Genomic DNA, 19813 nt, shown 5'->3' with positions numbered 1-19813 from the left:
AACCACGGTTGACCGCTGCATAGATGGGACTACTGAGCAGGAGACGGGGCATCCATCTTTTGTGCCCCCTTTCGACTCCATCTTGGGTAAACAGGCCTCACTGTGATAGTACAGCAAGGCTCAGCTCCCCTTCCACCGCAGCAGCCAAGGACAGAGACAAACACAAGGCACGCAGGCAGCTGGCTGGCCCCCACCCTTGCACTCCCCCTGCGAAGGAAAGCTCTCCACTCCCATTCTCACGCTGAAGCTGGAGAAAGTTGCAACAACCAATATGATACAATTTTCTTCCTCTGAGATCACTGTTAGCATGAGAACCAGCATGGGAACCAGGATGAGCTAAGCACTTTTTGCTCGTTCGTCCCCATAAACGTGCAAGCCACCCACCCCCATTTAGAGCAATTTATTGCCATCCTGACCCTGCGCTCCCTGTAAGGTATTTCTTTCAAGTGCCAGACCCTCGCCTGCGCTGCGAAACCCACCCAACACACCCACTACTAACCTTAAGCCTCTTACCACAATATATGTTTTTACTTATACTAATAGGTCTAAAGCTTAGGAGATATGTGAAACACAGCTTGACTCTTTTTACATGCACAATAAAGGTCAAGACCTCCAATTAAAGCTACGAATGACCTAATTGTACTGACAATAAATACTATGTGAGATTTGTGTAGAAATATGAAAAGAAGTACAAAATGTTTAGATAATTTGTTATTTAGTGTTTTACGAATGCAACATATTAGCTTAGGTAGTGACCACAGTGACCGGACCCTGACCTGCGTGGAGCACAAGATATTTGACGTCCATCCTCTCGTCAGCCACTCAGGAGGAAGAGATGCCACCCACACCTACAGCACCACACTGCCTGGCCAATCGGGTCCATTTAGTATTTTTTGTTAGAGTTACTTTAATTGATATATATATACGAGTGATGATGTAAATGGTTTTAGAGGGCTTTTTTGGGTTATTTCCTAGCTGGAGAAATAAACCATCCTTTGAACTCTTGCAGCCGGTTCTCTGTGCCTCATTCCCCGACAGGGGTTGTGTTGGTTATTTTATTTTCTCTTACACGTAGTAAGCCGTGGAGAGGCACCTACAGACACCAGGGTGCATAAGGGCCAACATATTACTTATACCAGAATTATTAGACGGTGCGAGAGAAGTGGCCTGAGGCAGTGCTAGCGGAACAACCTAATGCAACCATTGAGATGATGTATGAGACTATGTATGATATTGCGGAGGGTGGGCACGAAATATCTCGTCTATATGAGTTACTAGGGACTAGGGTGGGCAAGGAGCTGCTCCAACTGAGGCGAGACTGGGAGGAGGAGGTGGGAGAACCCATGTCGGATGGGCAAAGGTATCATAAGAAGGTGTCCCGAAACACGAGGTTACAGCAGATTCAGTTATATGTTACTCAGAGCATATATGACCCCCAGAAAAATCTCCAGGTTTGGAGGCCCGGTGGCACAGAAATGCCCACGGTGCGCGGAGGAGGAAGCTGGGATGCCACACATGTTTTGGGCTTGCCCGGAGGGGAGTAGATTTTGGACAGAGCTGAAGATACGCCTAGCGGAAAAAGGGATCCCCCTGGAGGTGGAGTCAGCTTGGGCATGCATGCTGGGGGGGTTTTACCAGGCCACGCAACCTGAAGCACATTAGTAAGATGAAAGATCTGGCCTACATCCTGGCGAAAAGGAGAATTGCAATGTGCTGGAAGGCAGCCCAACGGCCTAGAATTGAGATGTGGTGGGCGGACCTCATTAAGTGGGCAGAAGCAGAAACGGCCGCTTGGTACGAAGCAATCAGCAGGTGGGGGTGGAGGCGGGAACCCTGATAGCATGGAGACAACTGGTGGCCTCGATGGTGGGACCCTCCCAGGCCGACCATAGTGAAGATGACACGGGAGAGAGAATTGAAGTAGACACGCCTGGAGATAAGACAGTGACATGGAAGCAGGGGCTCGAGTTAAGGGGGCGGGAGGGGGGAGGACCGAAACGTTTAACATGTAATATAATGATGTGAAGCTTAAATGTGGATGTCCATAATGTTTGTAATGTTTGGAGTGTTGTTAATAAATAATAATACATTTTTTTTTTTAAATAACTACAACATCTCGTTTTATTCTGTGTGGCTCTTACTGAAGAAAGAAATCGCAATTTTGGAAGCATCGTGGCGGAAAGATCGACCTATTGTGTGAAAGACTGGTGGCAACTAATGTTTGACGCAACATATTGAAAGTTAATTATGTTGTTAACTTTCTTCTTGGAATCAATGGTCTCACGACTTGAATGTGTTGAGGAATTAGGAGCTGCTATTCTAGGGCTTTCTATCTCAGTTTGTAACTAACTACTGTTTCCAAGATTATGGTTCTGACTTCAATTCGCTGTTTTCTCTCCTTGTTTAGACATTTTTATAGCATGATGTACGAAGATTGGAATGACAGAATTCGCAGTCTTCTTTCTTTTTTTCTTGTATCGGATGTCAATTTTGTCTTGTTTTTTTTTCTTTTTAAAGGTTTGTAACAAGCCAAATAACAAATTTTTAAAAAGTTTATAAAAAGATCAAGTCACTAGGGTAAATCGTGACTTCGGAGGATAGCCAAGACATCAGGCCCGACGACACTGACACTATGACCTGGCGAGACAATAGCAGAATGTATTCAGACATCAGCAGCTGTACAAGCAATACTTGCAATGAGAATGTAGAAAGGAAAACAAACAGGGAAGAAAAGCAATATACTGTCTATCAAAAAAGTACTAATTACCAACATAAGATAGCCAAAGAACCTGTAGGGTGGAAATATGAACCATCTCCCTTTTGGCGAGATACCAGCTTACAGATGGACCAGGAGAGCTGCATAAACATGCGGCACTATAACAACGAACAGAAAGTATCAAACAAGCAGTTATACTATGTTCGTGGAATACAAGGGGACACCAGTACCTATTTCAAACTGACCAGCCAGAATTGAACAAAGCAAATATGATATGTCTACAAGAGACACGGTTGATCGAATCACCCATATGTGAAGGAAACTTTACCTACACAAATCCTTCAACCGATAACAAAACTGGTAGACCGTCAGCTGGTCTACTTATTCTAATAAAACAAGACTTGGCGTTTGAAGTCACTGAATATCATAATATCGGTGGCTGGGCCCAAAATATTGTATTGAAAACAGATAAAACGCCACATCAACTGATTGCAACATCAACCATCAGTTCAAGCGGAAAGCACCTAAGCATTACAAATGTTTACTGAAATCCCAGAAAATTCAACGAGGAGATGGTAATAGACTCGATAATGACCATGATAGACAGTACTTCACAGAAATATGAATGCGTAGAATGTATCATATGCAGTGATCTCAACCTCCATTTGTTTGATGATGAAGGGAAAATAATGGAAGAACATTTACTCGAGCACCAAGCTAGCAGATGGTCAACAGAGGTACGCAATAGGAGCTTTGATCGCTGGGATGCATTCAATACAGTAACAAATACACCGGACCCCACATGGTCGCGTAGAAGAACCAAATCAATCATTCATAAAATATACACACCACTAAAGGAATTCCTCAAACTTTGACCAAAGCGGTGAATGTATACAGCAAGCACAGCGATCACTACATCCTCAAGCGCACGTGGGAAATGCACACCAACGAGCGTTCCAGAATAAGCATCCCGCAGTTAACCGTGTCGACCAGAATGAATCGACTCGAAGATCCCACAAAGTAAATTAACAACAATGACTAAATCTCTAAAGAACTCGAAGTTAGAAGATAGAGTCAACTACGGATGGTTACTTAATCAATTCCAATTGACAGAGGTGCAAAAAGATCAGTCACATTCAAACCCAAATATATATATATATATATATATATATATATATATGGGATACATTACTCACCGTAATCGTATTTCTGATGCTTGTATCTGCTTAGATTCACATGCTGTGCATAGGCCGACATCTAGTGTGGAAGCTGCAGAGTATTACAGTTTGTTTTTCGAAACTCGAAAATGGGCGTCGACACAGGCGTGCCAGTAATACTATCCCTAGTGTGACGTCCACTGTACCCAAGATCCCTCACGCGTCTAGGATCCTCAGATTGTATTTTTTCTGACATGAGGAAGCATGAGGAGTAGCGTGAGTACAGATAATCCAAGCAGATAGACAGAAAAGTAAGACTACAAGCAATCATGCGCCTTCTCTCGAAGGGGAGGAAGGGTGGGTCGCATGTGAATCTAAGCAGATACAAGCATCAGAAATACGATTACGGTGAGTAATGTATCCCTTCTGAGGCTTGTGGAATCTGCTTAGATCACATGCTGTGCATAGATTAGCGAGCAGTACCAGAAGAAGGAGGTGGGATGTGAGAAGGGTCATGAGCAAACAGGTGTCTTAGAACCGCTTGTCCCACTTGTGTATCTGTCTTGGAATGAGTGTCAATGCAGTAATGCTGAGTAAAAGTGTGAATAGAGCTCCAAGTAGCTGCTTTGCAAATGGTGTCGAGGGGAACATTTGCAATGAAAGCCAGAGTGGCCCCAATGCCTCTAGTAGAGTGGGCCCTTGGCGTAAAAGGCAGAGTCTTTTCAGAAAGAGAGTAACACAGCTGTATACAGTTGATAATCCACTTCGAGATAGCGCCTTTAGAGACGCGATCTCCCTCTCTGCCTGTAGCTACGGAGACAAACAGTTGATCTGTTTTCCTTAGCGGTCTGGTTTTATTTACATAGTAGAGGACCGCCCTACGCACATCTAGGGTGTGTAGTTTCACCTCAGCCGAGCTTTGCGGGTTCTGGAAGAAAGCCGGAAGCTCGATGGACTGGTTTACATGGAACTTTGATATAAATTTAGGTGAGAACCTAGGGTGCGTGCGTAAAACCAGTTTGTCCTTGTGGATAGTAAAGAAAGGATCCTGCACTGACAGAGCCTGAATTTCACTGACCCTTCTTATAGAGGTAATGGCTACTAAGAAGGCCGTTTTATAAGTCAGGTGTTTGAGACTACTTTTATGCATGGGTTCGAAAGGGGGGCCCATGAGTTTAGCTAGCACCACATTAAGGTCCCATCCTGGCGGTGGGTTCGAAATAGGAGGGTGAAGTCTCTTTACTCCTTCCATGAAGGCTTTAACTACTGGTACTTTCCACCACGACACCTTGTTATGGGATGTGGTGTAAGCCGAGAGGGCTGCCAGGTGTACTTTCAGAGAGTTAAAAACCAATCCTGCATCCAGCAGGTGGAGCATGTATGTCACAATGTTGGAAGGAGTGCAATCAACTGGGTTGATTTGTTTATTCTGGCACCAAATAACGAATCCCTTCCACTTGTCAAAATAACAGTGCCTTGTGTTTGGTTTCCTGGATTCTTTTAGGATCTCCATACACCTTTGTGGTAAATTGAGATGGCCAAACTCTATGACCTCAGGAGCCATGCTGCCAGGTTCATTGAGTTGGGTTCCTGGTGCACTGTCTGACCTTGTTGCTGGGACAGTAGGTTGTACCAGGCTGGGAGTTTGATGTGCTCGCACACCGCCATCCTGCGTAGGTGTGGAAACCATGGTTGTCTTGCCACATGGGAGCAACTAGGATGAGCGTCATCGATTCCTTGTTCATCTTGTACACCACCTTCCTGATGAGAGGAGTTGGTGGAAAAGCGTACGCAAACATCCCTGACCAGTTCATCCACAGGGCGTTCCCCTGGGAGTCTGGCTGGGGGAACCTGGATGCAAATCCTGGGCATTGTTTGTTTTCGCTTGTGGCGAATAGGTCTATAGGGGGGAAACCCCACTGAGAGAAGAGATCTTCTACGATATCTCTGTGAAGGACCCATTCGTGTTCCTCTGGGAGGGAGTCTCTGCTTAGGGCATCCGCTAGGGAATTGAGCTCCCCTGGAACATGTTGTGATGACAGGAAGATGTTCCGTCTGAGTGCCCATATCCAGATTTTCTGGGCAAGCTTGGACAGATTTGGCGAACGAGTCCCTCCTTGTTTGTTCAAATAGAACATGGCTGTCGTGCTGTCCGTCCGGATCTGCACCGACAAATTTAGCAGATGGGGCTCGAACGCCCGAAGCGCTCGGAAAACTGCCAGAAGCTCTAGCAGGTTGATGTGGTTCTTGGCTACTGAGTGAGACCAGAGACCCTGAGCTGTGTGGTGGAGATGGTGAGCTCCCCACCCAGTCAGGCATGCATCTGTAGTCACTACTGCCTGTACTTCGGGATCGTAAAAGGGTTTTCCCCTTGCGAGATTCTCTCTTGTCCACCAGTGTAAGCTCTGTACGAGTGTTGGTGAAACGACCACTAGATCGTCCCACTGACCACTTGCCTGAGACCACTGTTTCGCCAACCATTCCTGCATGGGACGCATGCGCAGACGCGCGTGGGGGACCAGGTAAATGCAAGACGCCATCATGCCCAGTAACCGCATTGCTTTGCGTACCGGTATTTGTTGACCGGACTGATAATGTGGAATTTGCAGTAGTATATTCCGAATTCTCTCTTCCGAAGGGAAGGTCAACCCTTTTTGAGAATCTAGGATTGCTCCTAGGAACTGTTTTGAGGTGCTTGGCACCAGACTTGACTTCTTCTCGTTGATAGAGAAGCCTAATTCGTGGAGGAGGTCGATAGTCCTCTGAATGTTTGACCTGCAAATTCCTGGGGTTTCCCCCGTTATGAGCCAGTTGTCCAGATAAGGGTACACTGGGATTGCCTCCCTGCGTAGGTGTGCAGCTGCCACCGCCAGTACCTTGGTGAACACCCTTGGTGCTGAAGCTATCCCGAAGGGCAGTACCTTGAATTGGTAGTGGCGACTGTCCACCTTGAAGCGCAAGTATTTTCTGTGGGCTGGGAGCATGGAAATATGAAAATAAGCATCTTTCATATCCAAGGTTGCCATGTAATCCCCCTTTTTTAGGAGGGGGATTACCTCTTGTAGCGTGGTCATACGGAATTTTTGGGGCTTGACATACTTGTTGGCAGGCCGTAAGTCCAATACTGGGCGCATTGTTAAATCTTTCTTTGGCACAAGGAAGTAAGTTGAATAGATACCCTTGTTTACCTGGTGTCCTGGGACGAGTTCTATCGCGTCCTTTTCTAGCAGAATGGCGATCTCCTCGAGAAGGATCTTCTGATGTTCTAAGGAGTGTACTCTTTGTCGTGGAGGGTGGTTCCGGGGACGCTGCAGTAATTCTATACAATATCCTGTGGACACTGTTGACAGCACCCATCTGTCTGAGGTGATCCCTTCCCAAGCCTGGGTGAAGTTGGAAATGCGTCCCCCTACTGGGGTTGCGTGAGAAGGGTCCCTGAACTGAGCGTCACTGCTTTGGTGGAGGCGTGCCACCTCCCTTGTTGGGGCTGCCTCTGCCTCTTCCACGACCTCTTTTGTTACCCTTGCTGTAACTCTGGGTAGACTGCTGGTTGTTGTTCCATTGTGTACCCTGTCCTTGGGCATAGTTGCCTCTTTGTGAATTTTGGCCGCGTGGGCGACGAAAATTACTGTTCCCCCTCTGATTAGGGGGTTTGTTGGTAAGCTGGCCAAGGGATTTGAGAGTCTCGTACTCGTCCTTGGCATTCTTAAGTGCGTCTTCGACCGCTTTCCCAAACAATAGATCGGGTTCCACCGGCTTGTCTATTAATGAAGCCTGTGTTTCTGTTTTGAACCCCGACTGCCGTAACCACGCATGTCTCTTGATAACAGTACCTTCTGCTATCAATCTTCCTGCGTTGTCCGCGGCGTCGAAAGTTGCTTTTAATATGCAACCAGACACGGCTCTCCCTTCTGCCGAGATCCGAGCCAACTGGCCCTTTAACGGTTCAGGAGCAGAGGCTATGAGCGCCGCAACCTCTTCCCATTGATGGCAGTTGTAACTTGCCAATAGGGTGGTGGAGTTTGCAATCCTTGCTTGGTAGGCGGACGTTGAGGCTACCTTCCTGCCAAACCCGTATAGTCTTTTGCTCTCCTTGTCGGGAGGAGCTTCTGATGACGATAAGGGTGTCCCAGCCCTCTTCCGAGTGTTGGTAACCACTAGGGAGTCTGGTTTAAGCTGTCCTCTTATATAAAGAGGGTCAGACTGGGCTGCTCGAAAAAGTTTTTCGACTCTGGGGTTGACGGCTCTGGTGAGGTTTGGATTCACCAGGGATGGATCTATTCTACGTTGGATGGATTTAAGGATAGGGATGGTTTGAGCGACCGGCCTCCTTTCTCCCACCAACTCTTCTGCGAAGTCCCTTTCCTCCTGTACACCGTGGGTGTCGATGTGAAAATGTTCTGCCGCGCGAGCGAGAACTTCATTAAGGAGGGGCTGGTTATCAACTGGCGAGTCGGTAACTGGGGCTTCGCTTTCTACCGGGGAATCTACTCTGTAAATTTCCTGCTCGTCTTCTACCTCCTCCAGGTCCTCATCATCCGCATAGTATTCAGTCCCGGTTTGTTCCTCCATAATTGTAAACTCCTGGTCCCCTTCAGGGAAAGGCTGTCCTTGGTATCTGGGGTGTGGAGTAGAGTATGGAGTAGAGTAAGGCTGCACCTCGAAGGGTTCAGGTCTTTCGAACCGGGCCTTTTTACTTAGGGGGATAGGATCAGAGGAGCCTGAGGGTGTGGCCCCTTGAGGGTCATACGAAAGGAAATGTTCTGGGTTCTTGTCATAAAAATCAGCTAAGGAAGACATCCTTGACATGACCCTGTCTATGTCTTCACTGGACCATTCTTTGGAACAGGGTATGGCTTTAGTAGGCAACTTAGAGGACTTATCAAGGGTAGCCTTGCTGGATGTTGATGTCCCAGTAGATTTATGTTTGACTGTCTGCTTAGGGTGGAAGGATGGTCTTACAGGAGTGGAAGGCTGTGCTTTCCGCTGTTTCCCCCCCTCCCCGTGCGTGGAAAAATGTTTTCCCTGCCCCTTGGAGGCCTCGGAGACTTTCGACGCCTGGCGTCGAGGGTCGGGAGAGGTACCTTGTTTTGAGCGTGGGGCCTCGCTGGTGTTAACTGCGGCCTCGGTCTCCTGGAGCGCGGCCTGGGGGTGGAAGTCGTCTTCGTCTTCCGACGATCGAACTTCCGTTAATCTAGGGAGCGAGGCACTCTTGGCAAGAGTGGATGATTGCCTTGTGTCATGCGGCGATCTCGATCGAGAGCGCCCAGAGGACACCGAGTCGGACCGTTCTATCTGTGCCTCTTTCCGAGAAGTCGACGTCGTCGAGGTTCGGTTGGACTTAGTGTGCTTAGTGTGTGTAGGGTGTGTAGCGCTTGCGTCGCCGGGGGTCTTCCCCATAGCCGCCCTGCCGGACAACCTTCCGAGGTCGGGGACCTGCGCTCGGCAGTCTTTCGACGCCGTAATGCCCTCGCCGTCCGAAAGTACGGCGTCGCTGCCATCGCTGAAGGCGCCCTCCGCTGCCATGGCTGCCTGCCTGGCGTGGTGGGCCCAACGCTTTGTTGAACGGTCCTTAAGTGTCTTAGGCTTAAACCTACTACACGCTCTGCAGTTCGCTTCGGGGTGGTCCCTCGGCAAGCAGAGATTGCACGTGGCGTGCCTGTCGACCCAAGGGTATTTGCGGTTGCACTTGGGGCAGAATTGGAAAGGGGTACCCTCCATACGCACCTTGAGGCAGCGGGCTGGTAAGTGTAGGAAATATATATAGGGTGTACCTATATACCAAGAGTGAAGAGTATGTACCACCCCCCACTCTCCCTACTTGCAGGGCCGAGGCCAGCGGCCTACTAGGCCCGGGCCGAGGCCAGCGGCCTTCCGAGGCCCAGATCCGTCGTGCAGCAGCCGACGGTCGATGTCTTCTCCAGCCGTCGTCGAGTGTCGAGGGTCGACGTTGGGGTGGGGAAGGATGTCAATAAATAATTTTAATTCAATAATTAGCAAAAGTATGGCTAAGGCCAGGGAACTCCGCAAGATGCTTCCGACCAGTATGGCGGAAAAAAACAATCTGAGGATCCTAGACGCGTGAGGGATCTTGGGTACAGTGGACGTCACACTAGGGATAGTATTACTGGCACGCCTGTGTCGACGCCCATTTTCGAGTTTCGAAAAACAAACTGTAATACTCCGCAGCTTCCACTAGATGTCGGCCTATGCACAGCATGTGATCTAAGCAGATTCCACAAGCCTCAGAAATATATATATATATATATATATAACAAAACAATTGCTGAAAAGAAACAGGAAAAGAAAATTGCAATATAAAGAGCTCAAACTGAATCTCCTGGTACAAAAAAACGATTGATAGGCGCAGCCAAACAAAAATAAAAAAAAATGGCTTAAAAATGCAAAAATGATGCAGGAACAAGAAAATGCGGAACTCGTGATGAATACACTAAAAAATAGCAATAGAAGACGATTATGGGAACTCCTAAAAACGAATAAAAACACAGAGGAGGCAATGATGGTAGATGTCCCTGAACCTGCTTGGGTAAAGTACTTCACAGAGCTATATCAAGAAAGAACATCAAGGAGTAATAAAATCACCACTTCTACAGAAAAGATATGGAAGGGAAGCTATGATATTGAAGAGTTTATCAAAAAAAGTTGCATGCATCAAGAGCCCCTGGACCGATGGCATGTCAAACGCCACATTAAAAAAAGAACCCTGAAATTTGGGCCAGGTTTTGCGGAGAAATCATAGACCTTGTTAATTGTACTAAAAGTGTACCGGATTCCTGCCAACTTGCCATACTCATACCGATACACAAACAAGGATCTACCAAGGATCCCATGAATTACCGACCGCTGGCACTTTTGGATGCCTTGGGGGAAATGTTTGCTAATCTTCTACTTACAAAATTAAACATATGGTCTAAACAAACAAATCATTTGGCAGTCCAACAGACCGGATTTGTTCGCAATGTGGGCACCTGCATAAATCTGACCATTCTAAATATGCTGAAACATGAAGCGGAGAGGACAAAGACACAAATATTCGCAGCATATGTAGATCTCAGCCTTGCATATGATAAAGTCAACCGAGACCTGCTTTGGGCCATATTGGAGCAATGGGGATGCCCCTGCAACATACTCGAACCCATTAAACTCTTGTATACCAATACCAGAATACAAGTAAGAATGACAGCCGATGGTATTGTAACCAACCTAATCAATACTTGGCATGGCCTAAAGCAGGGTTGTCCCCTGGCAGCAGCTTTATTTAGTCTCTTTATGTTCGATTTTGGGACTGCCACAAACGAACCTAGTATAAATCCGCCGAAATTAAATGCCACTGCAGTGCCCTGCTTAATATATGTAGATGATATCATCCTCTTGGCAAAAACACTGCGTGGACTTCAAATAGCACTCAACAAAACACAACAATATATGGACCAAAATGAACTTTCAATAAACAAAGAAAACTAAAATCATGCTGCTAACATTTAGAAAGAATAAAAGGAGAAAAATCTTACGTATATTATTTACAAAAAGAAAAATTGGTACAGGTTTCTACTTACAAATATCTAGGAATCTGGATCAACCAATCAACAACTGAAATGCCATGGATACAGCATCTGAAATCTAAAACTAAAGCCCTAGCACGGCAGTGTCTCATGCTACATAGGACATTTGGCAAATTTTCCCTCAAACCAGCACTAACTTTCTACAAACAAAAGGTGACAGCCTTTTTTGCATATGGAGTTGAATCAATGATCAACTTGGATCAAACAATATGGATACAGCTGGAGGCGATATTCTGGCGGATAATGTTGGGATTGCCAAAAGCTATGCCAATGGACCGTATACACTATGAGCTGGGGCTCCAATCTCTCCAGTCAATAGTGGAATGGAAAACATTGGACCTATTCAGAAAGTTGAACAGCGAAGAAAAGATCCCTGCCTTGGATATTTTGAAGACCTCAGAGCTGAAAGTTAATGACACGGTATTAAATGGAAAGAAGTAGCCTTGTGCTTCTGTATGAAAAAAGAAATTTCGCTGGAGACGCTGACGCAAATGCCTCAGATTGCAAAGAAAAAGCTTGCACGAATAGATTGGATTGAGACTCAAGAGAAGAAAGACCGATACAAAATGAATTTAAAGTGCGAAGGAGAATCAAGAGCACTTAATCAACTACCAAACTACGTCAACCTTTATCCCGACCGAAGAATTCAAGATACGTTTTTATGATTTAGGCTGAACCTCCTTCCCACAAGAGAAGTCTTTGGGAAATGGCCACAAAACAAAGCTGCTAACAAAGATTGTAGTTTTTGCCTAATTTCTGGGAAAACAGAAACCATATACCATGTTCTAATGGAATGTGAAGCACTTAACCAGAAACGATTAATATACAGTGGCAAATATCAAAGTGCCCCATCTGAACTGGAAACCAAGAAAAGATGGAGCCAAATTTTAATGGGAAAGAATAGAAAAATGGTCGCGACCATCGTTTATTTTTGGGAAAACGTTACAGCCGAAAATTGACTCATCATTTAAGAGGTTTAATGGTAAAGACCAAATGGCAAGTTAATTCTGTAGAATTATAAATGTAAGGTTTAAGATACAAACCTAATGCATTTAATTAAAAGAAATTGTAAAAATGCTGCCTAACCATGCGTACATGGTAGGCAGTGTTTACTCAATTTGCACAGCAGAGTGGAAAGGGGGAGGGCAAAAGGCGACATACACACTAGTAGGCCACCTTTTGGCCTCATCTTTTGCACTCTGCCATGTAAATGATGAAACGTGGTGGTAGGGACCCGATTACGTTGAAGTGTAAATGTAACAGGTTCCCAGCTCCAAATTACAGGGAAGTCGAAAATGAGCGCCAGGGTGTTTCCAGTCCCTTGGCTAACTTTTATTTGGCGGAAAATAATAAGATGCCACCACTCAAAATAACAAAAATAAACCACTGATCTGGAGTCATTTAGAAAGAGGATCCCCTTTCCCCTTTTTACCAAAAGCTGCCTATGTCACTGAGTGATCGTGCAACTCAAGCAATGGATAGCAGATAGAGTATACGTTAGTGTGATAGTTTTATGAAAGACTTAGACAGTAGGTCAATGAGAATGGGACTATTGGGACTCAAGGGCCTGGAACTACATCTACAAATATTCTCCCATCCAGCAGTACCCCTAGGTTCGGGAGATGGTTAACACAGACCGTCCAAGCGACTGCTCCTATGTAAAAGCTCATTAACCCTCACTGGGTGACTAAAAAGACAAATGGATGTCTCGTCCATACAGATAAATCTAATTTCCATATGATGGTGGCAATGGATACCTGTACGCTGGGTACGTACAGGAGGCCATGCAGAGTTGAGGACTGACAATGGCTATTGTGATCTTATCAGTAGTTCAGTGTTCATGGGTCAACTACACCCAACCCAACCTCCTCAATTGACAGGAACATTCACTCAGCTCTGTTTCAGCACCAGATCCCTTTGCAAATGGGTTACACAGAGCATACCAGATACAACATCACCAAAACACTACCATCTCTCCAACACATCCCCCGTCCCACAACAGTTCGTCACATAATGAACTCAGAAATCACCACAATGCTTGATATCCTGGCAAACATCAACAAAAAACTTAAACCAACAAAACAAATGGTTCGACCTTGACTTCAGCATAGCCAGAAGAGCCGTCCCTAAAGTAGCCTCCCTAAAGTAGAACACAAATGGAGATCCGTAAAATCAGACCATGATAAACAAAACTTTCAAAATCCTACTAGAGAAAACAGCCCAAAAAAAAAGAAATCGGAGGCAAACATTTTTTTACTTTCAAATCATGCATACACCTAGCAAAGTCACAAACTCTTCAAAATATACAGAGACCTCTCAAACTATGAAGCCATAAACAACATTCCTACCTCTTCACAAACATGGACTGAAAAAATATCCAGCCTTTAAAACAAAAACAAACAATATAGAATCACAATACTGAGATCACGGCAACCACCTCAATAACAATGACAACTTCGCCCCCCCTTTCAGCCTAACCACACGGCCTACGCTACTCCTGCTCCAATGCAACCCCTTTCACCAACTTCAAGCCCAACACAAGAAATCCAAATCATCATTGCAAACATCAAAACCTCGTCTAACCACACATTCCCTTGGCCTACAACATTCATCAAATATAACAGAGCAAGCCTCTCACCTCAAATAACACACCAATGCAACACTAGCTTTTCCACATTGGCAAAATCCCCGATGGCATAAAAAACAACAATGTGTGCCCTACAAAAAACAAAACAAAAACAGGTAGATAGGTCTGTAGGAGTCAGGTTGTGAGCTATCTCCAATATTCCCTTCATGGCAGAAATTACTGAAAAACTAGCCTGCAACCAACACACCAAATATAGAATGGTGAAAGAGAACTACTCGCCATCATCTAAAAAGGATTGCATATATCTAGAGATATAGTCATGTCTGGTTAATGAAAGTAAGCACTGGCTTTTTAGGACAATTTATAAGATCATATTATTTGTTGGCAAACAAGTGGCTTGTCATCCACCAGGGGAGAATCAGGAAAGTAATACAGGGATCGAAAAAATGATTTGTTGAGCAGGAGCTAAAAGCATCTCTTGGGTATCTGACATTGCACAGTAAGCAGGAGCGACGTCTGGGCAAGGAGAAGCTGGTACATACCGAGTTGCAAATATTACCCATTATGGTTTCATGTGTCGTATGTTTCCCTTTAATACACTGGCACTCAGTTACAGATGTCCTGGGGAGTCAAAAGCATCTCCTTGGTGTCTAGGCTACACGCATGAGCTAAATAGCTCCCAGCTCCACCCCATTTCGGACCACGTTATGCGAGAATGTGATGTGTTTAGCTGTAGGTTTACTCTTGAAGAAGGATTTTTTTTCCACCAAATGTTCTAGGTGTGCAGCGTATACTTAGAAAAATGAGGATGACCAGGTTTATTTTGGCCCTGGACACCATACCATAAAACAGCTATACACATATGAAGAAGATAGTTTATTTACTAAAAAGTTGGCACTGGTGTAAAAAGTGGTTACTTTCCCAAAGCAGTCAGGGATACAAATCTTAGCACAAGTGCTGTTGAAGTAACAGACGGGGGAGTTCTCTTTTTTCAGTTTTACTATATTACAGATCCTGATCCTATTACTCTGAAGGGTCCCCCTTACTAGCAGGGAATAACTACTACAATTGAAAGAAAGAGTCACTCCTTAAGAAATATACAATTAGAACTAGCAATAATGAAATTTACAGGCAACAGAATAAGAACTGGCATGCAACAAATCAACAAAACCCAACATGCTACTTTCTTTTGGGAGTGTGTATAATTTTTTTAAATAATTGTATGAATGTATGAATGCATTTAGGAAGGGCAGGAAGAGGTATTTATTTTTTCTCTTCAAACTCTGAAACATATAAACGGAAGCCAATTCACCCCTCTGACATCACGTCACTTAAATGTCTCTTAGTTTTCTTTTAGCAGACTTTTATTGGGCCATTCCTCCCTATGTTGGCTGAGGATATGGCTAGTCTTACTACAGATTAGCTTACCCTTGTGCACAAGGATGGTGAACTGAAGGCTCCAGGCCATTCGGGTTTACTGGATAAAGGTCATAGACCTGTGGCCAGATCTTTTTATGAACTGGTTAAAACAATGGGTCATTGTGTGATACTGGATTTCGTAATGAGGGTGGAGCACTAACACCCCTCAGTTGAGGAGATAAGACCAAAGGTGTTCCCAGAGGAATGGGTTTATGTGCCCTCTTGACCATAAGGGCATCATTATTCATAATTTCTGACCATGAACACCAATGACGGACCATTGAGTCTAAAAAATGAGGGCATTGTTTTTGTGGTAGGCCCAGCCGTAGTGTTCTCGTATCTTTCTTGGTCAGGTAACCAGTGACCTATAAAGGTGAAGGGTTCGGTTAGATGAAGAATGCTGTGTTTCCTTGACTTGCAAACCAATGAATAATTTGCCTCTTTTTGCCATCAGCCGAAATTGATGTGCGAGCCTGGTTTCTCAAACACTTCTGTATACCCTCTTGAAGGCTGCCACTAATCTTCTAAGTTCCTCTCAACAGACCCTATCGAAGCTTGGGGCATAACAGCGATAAGAATAATGACTATAGGGTGGATTTTATAACCAAGTTAAGCCTGCTAGTGGTTGCATTTGTTTGATTTTTAGGAGATAGTAATGTCCCAAATGGTCATATCTTCAGAGGCCTTCCATTAATATGTGAGCAACACGCATTCATTTAATTTTATATTACCTGATGGATTCGTTCCGGACCCTTAAACAGCCGGTCAGGTCCAGATGTTCCAGGTCTCTGCAACATTTAGCTATTTCATCCACAGCAACATCCGTAATATTTGCGTTCACAGCGAGTGAGAGGGATTTGATCTTGCGGCTGTTCTGTACCAAGTAGCACACAACCTCATCCTTTAGCTGTCGACAAGCTGTCACGTCTATTGACTCCAAGTCCTTGCAGTGTTCCGCTAGGCTGCGCAGAGAGAGGCCGTCTACCCACTCGCAATGTGCCAGAGAAATGTTTTGAAGAAGGGGACAGCTCAGACATATCGCCACCAGGGACTGACGGCTCAAAAGCAAACAATTGTTGAGGTTGATACTGAGAAGGTGATGGTTCTGGCCAACCACCGGAAGTAGCTCCCGGTCCGTCAGCCACTCAGAACAGCCCTGGAGGTTAAGTTGGTGTAGCACCTCATTCTCCTTCAGCATCTTGCAGAATGCAGTTTTAGGCACCGGTGAGCTGATCTAATACGAAAAGAGAAAATCAGTTACTGGACCCTCTGGCAGTACATCAATTTTAGCAGTAAACACTAAGGCCGCCCACAGTTCAATAAAGAACTGCTGCATGCAACCTCACCTTTGTTATGAATCACCTGCCCAACAAGTAAAGGAGCAGAGGAGAAGAAATTCAACACCAGATAACTGCTCTGTAGACCAGGTGACCTGGCAGAAAAGTGGACATGAGGGATAACTGCACGGCCTCAAACGTTTGTACCATCTAGCCCTTATGAGCACACTGCTTTCTCTACCTCCAGTATTTTGTCCACCCCTTGGCACAGCTCTCCTATGAAGGAGGGAAATAGAGTTGGCACAATAAAGATTTTGTTTTTTTCCCCCCCAAAGAAGAGCTGCAGAACTTTGGGCCTGCCTCAAAGGAAAGGGGCATTGTCAATAAATGATATGCATCTCCTCAATCTTTGACTTACCACTAAATTCCTCGCAGGAAAAAGAAAAATACATCAAGCATGTATTCTCCTGCATTTAATTCATTGTGTTTAAAAGAATAATTACCTTTTTTTTAAAAATCTAAATCCTCTCATATCCAATGCTGTTGTTGTAAAATGTACATTTGGCAAATTAATAGGCGGGCAGCTGCTGCCGGAGCTCACAGGCCCATTATAAAATGTGGAAGTTTTACCCCAATGTGGTAGACCTACTACAACAAAAAATAAAATAATGCTTGTGGGTTAAACATTTAGAGTCATCTTAGATTACAAACACCATCTGCCAGAGAGGAAAATAAGTCTGCCTGCTAGAGAAGTCAGGCATAATGGAAATTACTGAAGAAAGAAAATCATCTGTATCATGCCGAGTTGGAAAACAAGGCAAGCGCTCCATTTTTAACTCAGTGGTCCTATTTCAACCAGCAGGCCAAAGGCACGACAGGCGGAAAGATGCTTAATGGGCATTGACCCCCCTATCCCTTTTTTGGTCCCCTCTGTGAGATGGGGCTGGAGGTTTGGGACCCCATGCCCAACTGGTGCCGCAGTGATGCGCTTACCCCCCACAACCCCTCAAGCACAGCCTCATATTCACCGGCTGACGTAACCTTTAATTGGGAGGTGGTTTCATCTCTTACCGCCAATAATGTCATCTCAAAAGGGATTGCAGCGCCTGTGAAAGGAGGCTAAGCAATTGCATGGGGCGTGCTGTTTTACTAATGGGACTATATCATTTAGCAGAGCCAAACCAAGGTCTAGACTGGCTCAGATTCAACACACAAGTGTAAAGACCTCTGGTTGACTGTGCTCTGTAATAGATGGTTGTTACCAGACAAGGGTAACCAGAATTGACGCCTGGCACTAGTAAACCACTGGGCACTAATCAGGGTTGCAGACATGGGTCATAATGTAAACTTAATATTTTTGCACCTGTACCAAACCAGAAGTGGATAAAAAAGGCAATTGAAACCTGAGTGGAGTCGAAGCAGTGGCAGTTGCCCAGGTAAAGCTGGACGATGGTCTGAAAGGCCTTGCTGACCCGCTGCAAGCTCACGAGTTGATCAACCGGCAAGTAGTCCAAAATATGAGGCAGCAGAACATCCTCCCAAGGCAGATCCAGTAAACTAGGAGACAAGAAAAACAAGCAAATAATTTCACTTGGACACCAAAAACACTCATGGAAAGGAAAAACGACCATGTGCATTAAAGCTTTGAACTCTCCATTCTAGCCAGGCCATTCGTCACCTTATTGGCTAACCACCGTCTTGATGTGATGTCATGTTCATGGTAGTTTCCACATACCCAACCCAAGAAAAGTGCAATTACCATACCCATATAAAGAATCACAGCCCAAATTATTTTGAAAGGTAGTGACCTTTTGAGAAATATCTTTGGAAGCACCATTTTCCATTTCACTGGTGTATGTTTGTACTCGATAGCCATTAATTAGATTCAGTGATATTGATGCCCTTGATATTCTGAATGGTTCACCACAGCAAAACGTTTGATAGAAATTAAGATTGGATAAGCAGGAGCAAAAAGCAGCTCATGGGTTTCAAGCATTAAAAAGTGACCAGGTGCTACCACTGAGACGAGTAGCTAGTACATCACGGTTTGCAAATGTAGCTTCCACATTAGATGTACACTTACCATTTTATCCATTATTTATGACCTCCTATGCTTTAATTGTCTTATAAATGTGCCCTAATATTTAAACTCAAATAGGTGCGTTTGTTCGGCATCAGTTGCTTTGGTGTGCCAAAGGTAGATCCTGGAAGCTATTGGTGTCAAGCTAACCAGGTTCTTCTAGGCTCCAAGCAGATTAATAGCGCTCCTCTCAATTTCGAACCCTACACAGCATAACATGGTGATACTGGCCTGGTAGTGGGCATTATGCGAGAAAGCGGCCAGATATTCGTCTCCATATTCAGACGCTAAAGGAAATCAAGGCCTACTCTCCAATAGCACCTGTGCATCTCAGCAACCTGATCAGAATGACAACTCTTGAGCAAAATAAAGTGCAGAGATTCTAAACTGGAGGCCTTGGAATGCGGGTGTGAGGTGCAGTACGGTTAATAAAGCACACATAGAAAGGGGATCCTACAAAGAAACATAGTATGTAATGGCAGAGAAGGACCTCCAGGTCGGTTCAGGCTTCTCCCTTTCCTGATGTCCTTACCCACACCCTAATGGGTCTCAATCATTACCCTACGAGTGAACACAACCATCCCCATGCCCGTCACGGTTCATTTACTGATCAGCGCCTCAACCTCTTCTTCTGGCAGAGTATTTCTAGCATGCTACCCTCATGTTCTAAGGCTACTCATGGGCTTCTCCCACCTGCCCCCTCGTCCCTATGCTGACGTCCAGTTCAAGGAGTCAACTTCTTCTCAGGCGACATGTTCAGTGTATTTTATGCCTTTTTGAAATCCCTCATATTTCTCCTTTCTGCCAATGTACAAAAGTGTAGATCCTTGTGCCCCTCCTCGTAAGACAGGTGATGTCAATTTTGAACCAATTTGGCCTCCTCCCACCAGAATGCCTGGTTGAAATATGGCCTCCAGATTTAGTTACGGTTCTATCCAAGGTCTCTGTGTTAATTTTAAATACTCTATTTCACATCTCTCTCTCTGTGTACCCC

General features: G+C 45.0%; 1 protein-coding gene across 1 annotated transcript in view; it reads right to left on the bottom strand.

Annotated features, from left to right (window-relative positions):
- FBXL15 (F-box and leucine rich repeat protein 15) overlaps window positions 1-19813 on the bottom strand; it is a 178550-nt gene that overhangs the window by 84867 nt on the left and 73870 nt on the right. Inside the window, exons 2-3 of the mRNA XM_069610474.1 lie at window positions 18143-18296; window positions 16194-16696 (exon numbers count right to left, since the gene is read on the bottom strand). Of these exons, the coding sequence (XP_069466575.1) occupies window positions 16194-16696; window positions 18143-18296 (657 nt within the window). The remainder of the gene's footprint in view (window positions 1-16193; window positions 16697-18142; window positions 18297-19813) is intronic.

Source organism: Ambystoma mexicanum, chromosome 8 (genome assembly GCF_040938575.1).
Source record: "Ambystoma mexicanum isolate Mex_15411 chromosome 8, UKY_AmexF1_1, whole genome shotgun sequence".
NCBI classification, from domain to species: Eukaryota; Metazoa; Chordata; class Amphibia; order Caudata; family Ambystomatidae; genus Ambystoma; species Ambystoma mexicanum.
The sequence above is the reverse complement of the archived record's forward strand: the minus strand, read 5'-3'. Positions and strand labels throughout refer to the sequence as shown.